We start from the raw sequence: 17,025 nt of genomic DNA, 5'->3' as shown, positions 1-17,025 counted from the left end.
GTAGGACGCTTGCCAAAATAACATTCCGTCTGGGAGAAATGTAATCAAATTACTTCCTTTCCTGTATTTTTCACATTTCCATTTTTGAAAAAGGGCTAGCCTGCGGCGTCAAAAATCTAGAGTTTTAATCTGCGACCAACGGACTTAAGTCAAATTACGTCCTCATCCGTGAAACTGAGCGTCAGAAGTTCGAATCTCCAAAATTCCCGCTAGTTTGAAATCCCACAGCGAGACCAATCCCACCTCCTGCATTTTCGTCGAAGACGTATTTTGACCCTCTCTGTTCACCGTCCGCGCGGCCTCCTGAAGCAATCGTAAGCTCCGCCCCCTGCGCTCCGGACGGCGCGAAAACCCAATTGACAAGAACTCCCTCCGAAGCCCGCGGGTCCGATCTGCGTTCGGCCTGCTTTCCCAGCCGGGATCGCAGTCCCCGGCGCTCAGCCTGGGGCGCCCGCGTCGAGGGCACCCCGCGCTCGCCGGCCGCGTCCAAGAGTCCTCGCTGCCCGCGCTTTCTTACCGCCTCTTCCCGCGTACGACTCGGCTGAGCTGGGCCCAGCCTCCGCGACCGCTCCGGCCGGGTGGGCGCGGGGGAGTCGGAGACGGACCCGGCATCCCGGCTGCTCCCTCTGCGGGAGCTGGCCGCCTCCATGGCCTCCAGGCTGGCGGGGCCTGGCCGCACAACGCCCTAGGAGCCGGCATTCCGGGAATCTGGGAGCATGGTGGGGGTCCTGGCCATGGCGGCGGCAGCTGCTCCCCCTCCCGTGAAGGCCTACGAGATTGAGGTGAGCTAGTGTATCTGTCTATTAGGAGGTGGGTGAAAAGTAATCCTGCCTTTGGATCTAGGAAGGGAAAGGAGAGACCTGATGAGGCCCCACAGTTGTGACATTGTGTGCAACAACTGCTGGAGTGTGTCGCTTCCTAAAGTCGTGGTAGGTACTAAGAAACATTGAGATTGTGAGATGTTTTCGGGCCAGGAAAGTCAGGATTGAAAAGATACCTCGACCAGTTCCCAGATCCTGAAATGTTGGTGGAACCTGATGTTTTGGACTTGTGAAATGTCACAGAGGATTCCAGGATCAAGTCTGGGTTCATCGTAAGGAATCAGAACTTTAGCTTGAAAAGAGTAAGTTCAACTAGTCTATCTACCTCTTGTAGGACTACCATTTGGTATGTCACTACAGGAGTCAAACAAAGTAATTTTTTTTAAAAAATCAGTTTTTCATGAGTCTAAAGCTTAAGATACTGCAGTTAGTAGTCCCAGCATGGAATGCTGTTATTTTTATGTATTCACCAAGTTTCAGTGAAACGCACTAAGCAGTCGTTATAAAGATACTTTAATGCCTTGAAGTAACGGAGTAGCATCTCAAAGTGATGGTTGCTGTATTTGCACACCTTTTCATCTCAAACTAGCATTCTAACTGAAATATACATACTGGTGTCCTCGAAGTGAGCCAAGATGTACTTTCACTTATTTAACTGGGAATCTTTCTTGTTTTTTAGAATTGAATAGCCTTTGTCTACTTGCTAATAGTTGTTTATGCTGATATTTGGTTGCTAAATCAAGACAGTTGCTCAGCTTTCTTGGATGTGAAGAAGGACTTTTGGTACTTGAATGAGACAGTTCTTGATCTTTGTATGGTCAGTTTATCAAGCTTTTCCTTAGTTTCTGCTTTTGGTGCCCTGCTTACCTTATTTCATAGTAATGATACTTTCCTTTTAGTATTGCAAGGGTAAGGGCCTTGTACACATTATTTTGCTTGATAGCAACCCCGTGCTGAGGTATCATTATCTGTATCCATATGGATGAGGGAAGAAGATCAAAAAGTAATTAAAAGTGGGGCCCCTGGGTGGCTCAGTCTGTTAGGCATCTACCTTCAGGTCAAGTCATGATCCTGGGGTCTTGGGATAGAGCTCCATGGTGGACTCCCTGCTCAGTGAGGAGTCTGCTTCTCCCTCTTCCTCTCCCCTCCACCCCCCCAAAATCAATAAAATCTTTTTTAAAAAAGTAATTAAAAGTAAGTTAAATTAAATTACATTAGAAAAAGTAAATTAGAGGGACGCCTGGGTAGCTCAGTCAGTTAAACGTCTGCCTTCGGCTCAGGTCATGATCTCAGGTCCTGGGATCAAGCCCCACATCCGGCTCCCTGCTCAGTGGGGAGCCTGCTTCTCCCTCTCCCTCTGCCTGCTGCTCCCCCTGCTTGTACTCTCTCTGTCTGTCAAATAAATAAATAAAATCTTAAAAAAAAGAGAGAGAGAAGAAAAGAAAAAGTAAATTAGGAAATAAATAAATAAATAAATAAATAAATAAATAAATAAAAAGTTAGAAGTAATATGCTTAAGGTCCCATACTAGTAGATGTCAGAGCAGCACTTGAAGTTAGATCTGCCTGACTCCAGAGCCCATTGTATCCTGCCTTTGATACCATCTCAGGGTAATAATAATACTAATAGCTCATAAGCATTTTCTTCTAATGCTTTTACCATTTCATTTTAACATATACAGTTTTAATCTGTAATTTATTTTACCTCATATTTATCCAACTGGTTAGAAATTTGTCCCAGTAACATTTATTAACTACTTATTTGCTCATTAACTAGAATGCTATTGTTTTCATATACCAAGTTCTTAAATATATACTTATTTCTTTTTCTGGTTTTCTAATCCATTCTATTATGTTGGCTACCTTATTCATGCATCAGTACTATGCCTTTTTTTTTTTTAAAGTAATCTCTACACCCAGTGTGGGGCTCGAACTCACAACCCCAAGATCAAGAGTCGCACACTCCACTGACTAAGCAAGCCTCGTGCCCCCAGTACTTTGTTTTTAATGATGATAGCTTTGTGATCAAGCTTTTAATTTTAATTTTCTTTTAATTTTCTAGAAGTATAATTCCCCCATTCATTACTTATCTTTTTTTAAAGATTTTATTTTTTTGTAATAATTTTTTATTATGTTGTGTTAGTCACCATACAGTGCATCCTTAGTTTTTGATATAATGTTCCATGATTCACTATTTGCGTAATAACACCCAGTGCACCATGCAATACATGTCCTCCTTAATACCCATCACCAAGATTTTATTTTTTTGAAAGATTATTTATTTATTTATTTATTTATTTATTTATTTATTTGACAGAGAGAGAAACAGCCAGCAAGAGAGGGAACACAAGCAGGGGGAGTGGGAGAGGAAGAAGCAGGCTTCCAGCAGAGCAGGGAGCCCAATGCGGGGCTCAATCCCAGGACTCTGGGATCACTCCCTGAGCGGAAGGCAGACGCTCAATGACTGAGCCACCCAGGCACCCCTAAGATTTTATTTTTAAGTAATCTCTACACCCAACATAGGGCTGGAACCCACAACCCTGAGATCAAGAGTAGCATGCTTTACCAACTGAACCAACCAGACACCCCTCATTACTTATCATTTAAAAAATTTCCTTATCGTTCTGGAATGTTTATTTTAACAAATGAACTGAGGGAAGTTAAAATGAAAGAAAAGACTGATGGAGCTTTTTGTAGCTAATAAGTTTTTTCTATTTTGTAAGTTACTAATTTATGACCAACAAAAATATAACTTTGTAGTATTCTAGTCAACTTAATATGTGAGGGTAATAACATAGGAGGCAGGCAGTAACTTTTAGTAATAAAACACTGGAAAGTTTTGTGTTTTTTTAATTTGTAGTAAGTGTCCTTCACCATAGTTTTACTTGATTAGTAAATTTGAGAATCGTCGGGGCGCCTGGGTAGCGCAGTCGTTAAAGGCGTCTGCCTTCGGCTCAGGGCGTGATCCTGGCGTTCCGGGATCGAGTCCCACATCGGGCTCCTCCTCTGGGAGCCTGCTTCTTCCTCTCCCACTCCCTCTGCTGTGTTCCCTCTCTCGCTGGCTGTCTCTCTGTCACATAAATAAATAAAATCTTTAAAAAAAAAAAAATTGAGAATCGTCGGTTTGTTCGCTATGTGTCTGTTTCTTAGAAATAGAATGATTTTTTTTTTTAAAGATTTGTTTATTTTAGAGAGAAGGAGAGAGTGCAGGGGGGAAGGACTGAAGGAGAAGGAGAGAGAGAATCTCTCAAGCAGACTCCCCGCTGAGCACAGAGCCCAAGGACCAGGGGCTTGATCCCATGATCCTGAAATCATGACCTGAGCTGAAATCAAGAGATGGATGCTTAACTGACTGAGTCACCCAGGCGCCCCAAGAATAATTTGTTTTTAACTAAAAAAGGAAAAAAGGAATGGAATTAATAATATTTGTAGAGTCCCCACCATGCATTTGACTTCACATATTTTTATGCAATGTGTTCGTTACAAATTTTGTGGGGTGGGTGGTATTATTCAAAGGTTATAGGGTAAACAGAGGCCAACAGAAATTAACACATTTGTACATAAGTATAGTGGCCTTGAAACTTTTTATTTAAGTATGTATAAAGTAAAATACACAAATTATAAGTGTGTGGCCTGATGTGATGTTGAGATTTGAATGTAGGTTTAATTTTAAAGCTCTTTTTTCAGGACACCTGGGTGGCTCAGTCTGTTAAGCATCTGCCTTCAGCTCAGGTCATGATCCCAGGGTCCTGGGATGGAGGCCCTCGTGGGGCTCTTTGCTCAGTAGGGAGTCTGCTTCTCTCTCTCCCTCTGCCTGCTGCTCCCCCTGCTTGTGCTCTCTTTCTCTGTCAAATAAATAAATAAAACCTTTAAAAAAAGAGAAGGGGCAAAATGAGCTTTTTTTCTAATATATCAGGTTCATTACCTAAGGGAGCCTTCTTTTTTTTATCCATTTAGGTAAAATATTAGATCCATGTTTACAATTTATGTTTTGTATTATTTTGTTTGAAATAACTGCTTTTTTTCCCCTCTTAAATTGATAGGCATGCAAAAAGCGAAGGAAAGATGATGACAGATCTTCCTGCAAGACAATTACAAAATATTTATCACCAATAGGGAAGACTGGAGACAGTGTTTTCTCTCCACCAAAATCCAGTAATATTCTGGATTATTTTAGAAAGACTTCCCCCACAAATGAGAAGACACGGTCAGCAAAAGAGTGCAAGATAAAGTCATCTGCACCATTGCCTGCTGACTGTGGCAAGAACTGTAACACACCTTTGGAAATGTTCTCAAATCTAGATTTTAAGAAGAGAGGAAAGAGAGTTAATTTATCTCATCCACTAAATAATGTTAAAACTGAAAATGAATCTCCAATTAAAATTAGTGATGATAGCAAAGAAGACTCTAGTCTAAATAATGATCTTGTAGAAAGTAGTACTTCTGTTTTACTCTACAAGAAACGCGTAGAGGTACTTGCGGAAAGTAGTCAAGATAAAAAACGGTCAAGCACTATGACCTCCATAAAAAGCTCTAAGAAAGTGAATCCTAAACAAAGGATCACAAAAAACGATTGCAAAAAAATGAGAAAAAGGAAGCACAGGGATATTATAGATCTGTCCGAAAGCTTACCGTTGGCGGAGGAGCTAAATCTCCATCAAAAAGATGGTAAAGATAGGAAGCGGATAACGCCTTCCCCAACTAATGAGATGGAGAGTACTGCAAATGATGCGGACTCCAGAGGTGATATAACTAGGACAGCCCACTTAAATGATAGTACGATTACTGTCTCCTATGAGGAGTTTTTAAAAAGTCACAAGGAAAATAAAGCAGAACACATACCAGACTCTACAATGGCAATTTGTATTCCCTCTGAAACTGTTGAAGATATGGTCAAAAGTGGTTGTATGAGTGACCCAGAAACCTGTGAAATTTCCCAGCATGTACGCTATAAGACAGTTACTGTTCTTGCACAAGTTCACCCCATTCCCCCGAGAAAGACAAGGAAAATACCCTCCATTTTCTTGAAACAGAAGCAGTCGGAAATGGAAAATAGCCTGTCTGATCCTGAGAATGAACAGACTGTTCAGAAAAGAAAATCTAACGTTGTGATACAGGAGGAAGAGTTAGAATTGGCAGTGTTGGAGGCTGGAAGTGTGGAGGCCGTGAAACCAAAATGCACTCTAGAAGAAAGACAGCAGTTTATGAAAGCATTTAGGCAGCCGGCATCGGATGCACTTAAAAACGGGGTCAGAAAGTCTTCTGATAAGCAGAAAGAGCTCAGTGAAAAATCTTTAAATGAGGAAGGAAGAGACAGTAATTCTAAAAAAATCACGGAAGATCCTAACATTCAGGTGGTTTCAGATTGTAGCAATTCACCGTCACACACCGAGAAAGGAAGTTTTCCTAACGAGACAGGTAAAAAGCTGAAGAAGAAAGATCAGAAAATGTCAGATACTGGTACCACTGCAGGTGGAAACAGACAGGGCAATATTCAAAAGAAAGCGGCGACTTTTTCCTTTAGAGATAAGCAGAATCAAAATAGACTTAGAATGAGTTTAAGGCAAAAGAAAACAGAAGTTTTCAAAAACAGCACATTATTTAGCAGCGAGAGTCTTACTTGTAAAGATTTAGCAAATGATGGCCCGCTAAAGATTTCCTCTCCATGTAACAAGAAGTCTTCAAGAAAAACCAGCATGCCAGTTAAGGATAAGGTTATACATTCTAAAGCTGAAACTGAAGACAGTTTGGTAAATGTTTCCACACCCAAGCCAACCAGAAGATCTGTAAGAACCCCCAGCACACCTACTACAATAGTCATTAGCTGTACCGATTCCGAAGAAGGTAGTCCTGGAAAGGTTTCCACTCCAAAAATAGCCAACCTACCAGAAAAGCACAGTTTATATACAGCAGAATTAATAACAGTACCTTCTGACTCAGAGAGCCCTATTAGGTAAAGTTTTGTTTTTTGGTTCTGAAGTTCTCAGTATTCTGCATATATTATTAGCTGGGAAGAAAAGTACTTCAAGCATTGGAGAGTATTATTTTTTCTAGAACACAGCTGATTTATAAGAAACAAAACAGTTTCAAAAATGCTGTTTATTTTCCACGTTTAATTTAAAGTCAGGCATGATTTCTGAAGAATTCTAGATGTATTTTAGTTGAGTTCAAATTCTTATCACGGTTGCTGATTCCCTGGGGAAATATTTTTCAAATATGAATTCTGTGCATCTAACCAACATGAGATTAAAAATTAGAGTTTTATTTCTTGGGGAAACTGAGCCATATACTCTGAGGTATATAGTCGCATGCTGGCTTTGGCCATAGAAGAGTGACCTTAGGAGGTAATTTTCTACAAAGCTTATGATTTCTAAAAGGAAACATTTTATATTCTGGGAGTTTAGCTTTGAGTTTGGCTTACTTTCGATCAGTAGTTTGAAACTAATAGGAAGTATTTTTTGTTTTAAGAATTGTCCAGAAATTGGAGCCCTAGTTGATTCTTATCTATATTTAATTGAAATTCTTACACATAATCATGAAAATGCTTCTGAATGTCCTTTTTCCCCCCCCAGAATGAAATTCACCAGAATTAGTACTCCTAAGAAGTCTAAGAAAAAATCTAAGAAACGATGTGAAAAATCTGAAGCAACTGATGGAGATTTTACTTCTCAGACTAGAAAGGTAATTGAAATATTAAGGGGTCATGGAAGTGATATTCTGTTTCCTGAAACAGCAACTACGATTAGAAGCAATATGCAAAAGAAGATTCACATACTTTATAGATGGTTATGTTAACTACAGCCATATATTATTACTCACTATTATTCTATTCATCTGGTTAGTTTATAAAGCAGTCAACATACCTTATTGGGAGATGAAAGCAATTGATAAGGACAGTATAATTCACTTAGGAAAAGTTTTCTTGGGAGTGCCTGGGTGGCTCAGTCAGTTGTGTTCGACCCTTGGTTTCGGCTCAGGTTGTAATCTCAGTATTGTGAGGTTGAGCCCTGCGTCAGGCTCCACACTTAGCCTTGAGTCTGCTCGTCCCACCCCCTCAGCCCCTCCCCCCCTTGCATGTTTGTGCTCTCTCCCTCCCTCTCTCTCTAAAATAAATAAATAAAATCTTTTTAAAAAGAGAAAAGAAAAAGTTTTCTTGGTAAGAGTTACATTCTAATCATTTTCCTTAAGGCTGCTTATGGGTCATGATTGAATTTTTGGCTTATTTCTAAAATCAGAGGCTAAAAAGCAGGGTCTGTTACTCTGGCACAGATCTAAAAACCCTGGTACTTTTGACATTTGGGGCTGGGTAATTCTTTGCTCTAGGGGACTGATGGTGTATTGTAGGATGTTCAGAAATAACCTGGGCCTCTGCCCAGGATATGCCTGTAGCTCTCCAGCTCCCCTGGTTATGACAGCCAAAAATGTCTCCACACGTGACAAATATCCCTGGGAGGGAAAGAAATCCACCCCCCACCCTGCCCCATTGAAAACCACTACCCTAAAGGGAGAGGTAGCATATATAAGAATAATTTAGCTGCTTTTACAAACTCATCTGCTTTTCTCCACTGTGAGAGAATTGGATTCTCTGCACAGTGAGTAGGTACAGGTGTGTCTGTGTGTTGACAAGCCCCCTGCGTGATTGGGACATAATCCTTGGGTGAATACCACTAAGACAAGATTGGTGTCTCTTTTGTTGTTACTTAACAGCTATCATGTTTTTTGATGGTGTATCACATTCCAGGCACTACGCTTAGTACTTATCATTAATCTCATCAAGTAAATATTTAACCCTGTTTTGAAGGACAATGGAGCCAGAGGAGGTGAGAACATATTTAAGCGTAGTTGAAGTGATCCATCCTTCGTGGGGTGAAGTAGAGGCTGACAGACAGGGAGAAAGTGGCGAGTGCTATCAAGAGAGGTTTCTGATGTCAGGAGTAACCCAGTAAGGCTGGAAGGATGGGTGATTAGGTCAGAAAGTAGGGTGTCGGAAATGACTATGGTCAGGGTGATAGGATTATGGTTGGTTTTAATTTTCTTTATTTTTCTGTTTTCTGGTTTTTTATAAACATGAACTTTTAAAAACTTTTATCAGAAAAAAAATAATTGGGGCGCCTGGGTGGCTCAGTCTGCTAAGCGTCCAACTCTTGGTTTTGGCTCAGGTCATGATCTCAGGGTCGAAAGATTAAGCCCCCGATGGGGCTCTGGGCTAAGCATGAAGTCTGCTCGAAATTCTCTCTCCCTCTCCCTCCCCGCCCCTGCTCGCTTGCGCTCTCTCAAATAAGTAAATAAATAAAATTTTCTAAAAAAAAATAACTATTAGAAAAAACTGGTTTTCACGTAATAGCAGAATTACTTATCCAAATGTGTGTGTGTGTGGTTTTTTCCCCACACATTCACTAAAACATATCTTTTTCTATAACAGTTTGTTTCAATAATTGAGTTGTTAATTTAAATTTAGGTCAGTTATTTTGTATGAATTTATAAGATTTCATCCACCTGCCAGAAATTTTGCTAGTGGAACAACAAATGTATTGCTGTCCTGTACAGAAGCAAATCTTTGTTTTCCTAACCTTCTTACATATATTTTGAATATCCATGCCTATGCTTTTCAGTGGTTTTTAAAACACATTTTAAGGTTTTATTTATTTATTTTATTTACTTGAGAGAGAGAGAGAGCATGAGCAGGGCAGAGGGAGAGGGAGAGGGAGAAGGGGACTCCTCGCTGAGCAGGGAGCCTGATGTGGACCCTGAGATGAGCTGAGCCAAAGGCAGATGCTTAACTGACTGAGCCACCCAGGCGCCCCCATTTTAAGGTTTTAAAAAACAGCAAACATTTGTTTAAAAAAAAAGTGTATAAAATTAAAAGTGAAAACATTTCATCTTTTCCTACTGTCTAGAGGTAACCCACTTTATTTTTTTTTAAGATTTTATTTATGTATTTGAGAGAGACAGTGAGCTTGAGCAGGGGGAGGGGCAGAGGGAGAGGGACAAGCAGACTGAGCTGAACACAGAGCCTGACTTGGGGCTCTATCTCATGACCCTGAGATCATGACCTGAGCTGAAATCAAGAATCGCCCGCTTAACTGACTGAGCCACCCCGATACCCCAAGGGATAACCCACTTTTAATTGTTGTATGTTTGTCCTTCTAGCCTTTTTTCTATAATTAAATAGATATATGTCACTTTTAAAAGGTATCATATAATGTAAACTGTGCTTCAGCTTGCTTGCTGGTTTTTTGTTGGTTTTTTTTGGGCCCAACTTGGAGCCCAGTGCGGGGCTTAAACTTACGACCCTGAGATCAAGACCTGAGCTGAGATCAAGAGTCAGTCGCTTAACCTACTGAGCCACCGAGGTACCTCTGGATGTTTTTAATCTAAACATAAAAGCCTGTAGACTCAGAATATAGAAAGCACATTGTCTGGAAGATAATATTAAATACACAAAACCACTTCGTATACTGATGGCAAAGTCAGGCCTGAAGGCCAGACTTTATTCTTATCTAGTGCTCTTTTCCGTACTTAATACCTTTTCAGCCTCTCTCCAATGGACTCATCTTAAAGGTGACTAAAATAAAAGAACTGATGCCATGAAGATGGTGGGAAATGACGAACAATTCTTTCTAATCTATGCGGACATCTAATACAGACATCTCTTTGGGTGTTTTTCACAAATTAATTATATTTATCTGAATAAATTTCTAGTTAGAAATAAAGGCAAACCAAGTATAACTGGACACATGTTAATTTAATTTCCTTGCTAAGTTTGAGTAACTATTTCTTTGTCTTTTATTTAATATGATTTGTGATTATAGTTTTATATATATTTTTTAATGGACTTTATTTTTTAGAACAGCTGTAGGTTCACAGCAACACTGGGTGAAAGACACCAAGATTTCCCATATACCTCCTGCCCCCACACTGCATAGCCTCCCACATCATCAATAGAGGAATAGTACACTTGTTACAATTGGTGAACCTGCATTGGCAGGTCATTATCACTCAGAGTCTGTAGTTTACACTAGGGTTCACTCTTGGTGTTGTACATTCTGTGCGTTTAGATGGATCGTGTCACGTATCCGCCATTATAGTAGCATACATATGGCATGATGTCACTGCCTTAAAAATCCTCTATGCTGTGCCTGTTCATCCATTCCTCCCCACTTAACTTCTGGCAACCACTGACCTTTTTTACTGTTTCCAAAGATCTGCCTTTTCTAATTTTTTTAAATTATTAAATATAAAATGTTTGCCACTGACCGAAATTAATATTTCATATTTTTTTGTTTAGGCAAGCAGTGCTTCAAAAAATGTATCTAAAGCAAAACAATTGATTGAAAAAGCAAAAGCTTTACACATTAGTAGGTCAAAAGCTACTGAAGAAATAGTGACACCCTTGAGACGTTCATCTAGACATCAGACACTTCCTGAAAAGAAGCAATTGTCAGAAACAGAAGTAAGTATTAGAAGTATTTATTGGTATGAGTTCTGTCCCATGCTGCTGCTTGGAGTGGGAGAAGGAAGCCATTATAAAGTTGTGGGGTAGAATTTTAAGATACCCTTGAGGTGGCAGAAAGAAGAAGCTTTTGGCTCTTTTGCCTGTAGAATACAGTCTGAATCCTTATCAAGTCATTCGCAGTCCTTTAGAGGCTGAATTAGCTCTTCCCTTTCCTTAAAACAACTACCTTCCCATACACACACTATTTGCTCTAGTCACACTAAATTATTCATTTCTCCCCAAATGGTCCAGTTTTTACTTTTTCCAGTTTGTCGTCTCAGCTTGAAATGCATATTCCAAGTACGCTCTTTTACCTGAGGAGTTCCTCTTCAAACATAAGTCCTGCTAAATGCTAACGCTTCCTCTTTTTTTAAAACCAGCTTTATTATAGATAAAAGTCACATACCATATAATTCACTATTTAAAGTGTGCAATTCATTGCCTTTTAATATATTCAGAGTTGTGCATCCATCACCACAATTTTAGAACATTTCATTACCCCAGAAAGAACCCCCTTCCCCTTAGCTGTCACTTCCCAATCTCTCCTCCCCCAGCCGCAGCCAACCACTAATGTACTTCCTGTTTCTATAGATTTGCCTGTTTAGACATTTCATATGAATGGTAACATACATACCATATATGGTCCTTTGTGTCTGGCTTCTTTCACTCTCAAGGTTCGTCCATGTTGTAGCATCAACATTTCATTTCTTTTTATTGCCAAATAATACTCCATTGTAGGGATATATCACATTTTATTTGCCTGTTACCTACTGATGGACATTTGGGTTGTTTTTCCTTTTTCCTGTTAGGAATAATGCCTCCTCTTGAAAGCTTTGCTGATGCCTTCAAGACAAGTAGTTTCCTTCCCTATATGTACTTTATGTCTGTGGTTTTTTGTATTTTGGTCAATATTGCTCACCATACCGTTTTATAACGGAACTACCTACTTATAGACTAGCTCTCCCTCTGTCCCCTAAGCCCTGGTATAACCTTGAAGCCAGCTCTTGTTTCGTCTGTCTGTGTACGCTCTGCCTGCTGTATTGCCTGACATACAGTAGATGCTCAGTAAGTGTGTGCTGACCATATGAAAACGTATCAGACTTCGTCTAGTGCATTTATAGGATGTATAACTCTCAAAGACTTTAGGGAAGATTTTTATAGCCTGGTCATGTTGATTCTTTTATCTGGAATAAAGTCTGTTGGTTGCTTCTTTAAAAACAAGACCCGTGGTCATAATAAGTCCACTCTTTGATGTGTGAACCTGTATGATGTAGTGTAAGCTATTGTCACTAAATGTTTTCTGTATGAGTCAGTTAGTGTCTGACGGAGAGAGGTATGGAGCTGCTAATGTGCTTATCTCACCTATGGCTTCTAGCATCGTAGTCCTTTTGATATTTTAAAACATCAGTTGTATGACATATTTTTAAAATATTTTTCTTATTCCGTCTTAGGACTCTGTAATAATAATAGATTCAGATCGTACTTCTTTCAAGCATCCTGAGAAAAATCAGAAGAAACTTCAGTGTCTGAATGATGTGCTAGGAAAAAAACTAAACAAGACTCCTAAAAACGTGCCTGGTAATCAAATTCGATAATGCTCATGATGAACACTAGAATGTTTTGGAGGGATTATATTGCTCTGAATGCTGTCATTTTAATTTAATTCCTTGTCTTCTACCGTGTAAGCTTTTAATTACATTAAGTATTTCTATTTTAATAAGTACAGTTCTAATGTAGTGAAGAGTTTTATAAAGATAATTGAGTACATTCAGGTTATTGCATTTCTGTCTAACTATCTAGCTTCAGTTAAGTTTACACGTTCCCAAACCTCATTTATCTCAAATCATGAGTACATTAAAACATTTCTTAAATCTTTAGGTCCTTCCCTAGGCATATGGACTAAGAATCTCTGGAGGTGGGTTGTGGGAATCTGTAGTTTAAAAGGAAAAGTTGCCAGGAGATTCTCATAATGATATTGGGAGACCAGATCATTGTATAGAAATTTTTTGAATTAAAAAGTTAGTTTTTTTAAGGTTAAAAAAAAAGTAAAAAGGAAGTTTAATAAGGTAGAGATATAATTTGAAAGTAGCTGGAGGTAAGTAGAGATGATAAACATTGACACTAACCTAAGTATTTATTTTTCTAAGGGAAAATGAAAGTTGCTCCTTTATTTCTTACCAGAAAGGCTCAAAAAACAGCTGATCCTATTGGTTTTGATGAAAGCAGGTCAGTCCAATACAGATTTTTAAATGCTGAACTATCTTACGGAATGTTTTTGTATTTTTTCCTTTACTTTGATGAGAAAGCATGTATGTAATCATTTGAGGCTTTGATAAGTTCAGTTTTAAAGATGACGATATTGACAGTGCTACAACTGCAATTTGAAGGTCAGTTTTTGTGGCCCATCTCTAGATGAAACAGTGGAAAAATAAGCAAACCAAAAGCACCAAAGAGCTGATTTTGAACTTATTCAGTAAACAGTTAAATACCTGCTATGGGGCACCTGGCTGGCTCAGTCAGAGGAGAGTGCAACTCTTGATCTCAAGGTCATGAGTTTGAGCCCCACGTTGGTGGTAGAGATTACATTAAAAAAAAAGTAAAAATAAATGAATAAAATAAAATCTTTAAATACCTGGTATGTATGAGGCAGTGTATTTGGCACTGGGAATATTCTGGGGAACAAAACAAGACGCATTCTCTGTCCTCATGAGGCTTATACTCTAGAGGAAAGATGACCTATGATTAAACATTAATTGGGCCAACAAATGGAAAATTGCAGTTGTGCTAAAAAGAAGAGGTACCAAGTTCTATTAAAGTTTCTATTAAGTGGATTTGGTCTGGTCAAGGGAGGCTTTGCTGAGGAAATGTCACCTGAACTGAAGGATGAGCAGGAGTTCATTGGGGTGGAACAGTGTTCTAACCAGAGGGAACAGTCTGCAGAGTCCCTATAGCTGGAAGGAGCATGGTAAATAGAGAAGGTTGACAGAATGCCAGTGACTTGAGCACAGAGAGCAGAGGTGAGAGAAATGTAGGATTAAGCTGGAGAGGTGGATGCCAGCACACGTAGCACCTTTAGACCATGTGCAAGAGTTTTGTCATTATGCCAGAGGCAATAAGAAGCAGTCAGAGGGTTTTAAACACCGGTATGGACGTAAACATTTGGAATTTTGGAAAGTTTATTCTGACTGCTAGATCAGTTTGCTAGACCAAAATCCAGAATGATTAATTAGATCTGGGGGCTGGGGGTAGGAGAAAGGAAAGTGTAAGGATGACACTTAAGTTCTAGCGTAATGGCAGAAGACCAGGTTTAGGGACATCATGGTTCAGGTTATTTTTTCCTCTTTCACTTTTATTGAGGTATAATTACATGTTGTTAAATGCACAAATCTTTTTTGTATTGAAGTATAATAGACATAGAATATCCTGTTAGTTTGAGATGTACGTAATAGTGATTCGATATTTTTATACCTGATAAGTCTAGTTACCATCTGTCACTGTACAGAAAGTTGCTACAGTTGATTGACTGTACTCCCTATGCTGTACATTTCATCCCCGTGACTGAACTGTTTTATGACTGGAAGTTTGTACCTGTTAGTCCCCTTCCCCTATTTCGTCTGCCCCCTCCCCTTCCCCACCCGGTTGGCCAACACTTTGTTTCCTGTGTGATGAGTCTGTTTCTGGGTTTTTTTTTTTTCCATTTGTTTTGTTAAATGCATCATTTTAAGCATAATGGTTTTCGTAAGTACATTAAATCAAGATTTAATGTATTTCTTTTACTCCTGCAAGGTTACTCTTTTTCTGTTATTCCCACCACCACCACAACAAAACGTTACCACTATTCTGATTTCATCACCATTGATTAGTTTTGTCAGTTTTAGAACTTCGTGTATACTTTATATATATATATATTCTTTTGTATCTAATTGCTTTTGCTCAGTACACACACACATTTTTTAAAAATCACCTTTATTCAGGTATAATGTACATACAATCATGTGCATACAATGTCAAGTAAACAGTTTGAGGTTTAACAAATGTACACATCTGTGTAATCTTCACAACAATAGAGAACATTTTCATCACTCTCAAAAAGTTCCTTTGTGCCTCTTTGCGGTTAATCCCTGCCCCTAACTCCCATGCAATTTCTGGTCTATTTTCTGTTGCTATAGATTGGTTTGCCTTTTCTAGAATTTCACAGAAATGAAATCATACAGGAGGTACACTTTTGTCTCTGGCTTCTTTCAGTCAAGGTAATGTATCAGTAGTCTGTTCTTTTTTATTGCTGAATAGTAACCCTTATATGAATATACCACAATTCATTTATCCATTCTTTTTTTTTTTTTTTTAAAGACTCCATTTATTTACTTGACAGAGAGAGAGAGAGACAGCCAGTGAGAGAGGGAACACAAGCAGGGGGAGTGGGAGAGGAAGAAGCAGGCTCCTGGCAGAGCAGGGAGCCGGATGCGGGGCTCGATCCCAGGACCCTGGGATCACTCCCTGAGCCGAAGGCAGACGCTTAACGACTGAGCCACCCAGATGCCCCCATTTATCCATTCTTTTATTGATGACCATTTGGGTGGTTTCCCGTATTTGGCTCTTACTAATTAATTAGGCTGTTGGGAACATTCCATACACGTGGGTAGACAGTGTTCTCATTTCTCTTGAGTGAATACCTAGAAATGGAGTTGCCCTGTCACAGGGCGGGTGTCCGTTTACCATTATAAGACTCTGCCGAGCTCTTTTCCCAAGTACCATTCTACACGCCCGCGGCAGTAGACGAGAGTTCCGGTCGCTCACACTTGCCGTCATCAGACTTTTTAATTTTAGCCATTCTCATAGGTTTCTAGTGGTCTATTATTCTTTATTCTTTTGGCTTTTATTATTATTTTTAATTGATGAGTTACATTTTCAAACCTCATCGAGGTGTAATTTATGTGCAGTCACCTGTGTCGAAAGCGTGTAGCTTGGTGCGTTCTCAGTTGGGTACGTAGGGAAGGCACCACCCCTGCCATGCAGATACGGAGTTATTTCCACGGCCCTCGAAAGACTCCTCGTGCCCCCCGGCAGTCCTCCTTCTAGTCCCGGCTCAGACAAGTGCCAGTCTCTTTTTCTCCATTTGTTAACTTGCCCTTTCTAGAATTCTTTATTAGTGAAATCATATATACTCTTTTTTATCTGGCCTCTTTCCTTCAGCGTGCTGATTTTGAGATTTAGTCACGTCCTCAGATACAATCGAAGCTTGAACGGCATGGCTCAAATGGCGCAGGCCCCCTTACGTGGATGTTTTACATTATGGAGCTGTAAAAATGTATTTTCCGTAGGACTTTCTTACTATTTTTATCTCTAGCTTACTTTCTTGTAAAGAATATAGCATATAATACACACAACATAGACTATGTGTTAATCAACGGTTAATGTCAGTCAGGAAGGCTTCCAGGCCACAGTAAGCTATTACTAATAGGTTCAAGTTTTAGGGGAGTCAGGGATGCCTGGGTGGCTCAGTCGGTTAAGCGTCTGCCTTCAGCTCAGGTCGTGATCCCAGAGTCCTGGGATCAAGTTCCGCGTCCGGCTCCCTGCTCAGTGGGGAGCCCGCTTCTTCCTCTCCCTGCTGCTCCCCCTGCTTGTGTGCTGTCTCTCGTTCTCTCTCTCTCTCTCTCTCTGGCAAATAAATAAATAAAATCTTTAAAAAAAAAAGTTTTAGGGGAGTCAA

General features: G+C 39.7%; 1 protein-coding gene across 3 annotated transcripts in view; it reads left to right on the top strand.

The window, feature by feature from the left end:
- Positions 1 to 17,025, top strand: part of ATAD5 (ATPase family AAA domain containing 5) — a 45,520-nt gene continuing 28,495 nt past the window's right edge. Inside the window, exons 1-6 of one of the 3 annotated variants that reach the window (XM_045773370.2) lie at positions 1 to 782; positions 4,864 to 6,773; positions 7,393 to 7,501; positions 11,109 to 11,273; positions 12,767 to 12,893; positions 13,463 to 13,541. In XM_045773370.2, the coding sequence (XP_045629326.2) occupies positions 717 to 782; positions 4,864 to 6,773; positions 7,393 to 7,501; positions 11,109 to 11,273; positions 12,767 to 12,893; positions 13,463 to 13,541 (2,456 nt within the window). In that variant the 5' untranslated portion in view covers positions 1 to 716. The remainder of the gene's footprint in view (positions 783 to 4,863; positions 6,774 to 7,392; positions 7,502 to 11,108; positions 11,274 to 12,766; positions 12,894 to 13,462; positions 13,542 to 17,025) is intronic. The other 2 variants (XM_045773371.2, XM_045773369.2) reach the window with 2 other exon arrangements.

This window comes from Ursus americanus, chromosome 23 (genome assembly GCF_024610735.1).
Source record: "Ursus americanus isolate L20-20 chromosome 23, mUrsAme1.1.p, whole genome shotgun sequence".
Classification (NCBI taxonomy): domain Eukaryota; kingdom Metazoa; phylum Chordata; class Mammalia; order Carnivora; family Ursidae; genus Ursus; species Ursus americanus.
The sequence above is the reverse complement of the archived record's forward strand: the minus strand, read 5'-3'. Positions and strand labels throughout refer to the sequence as shown.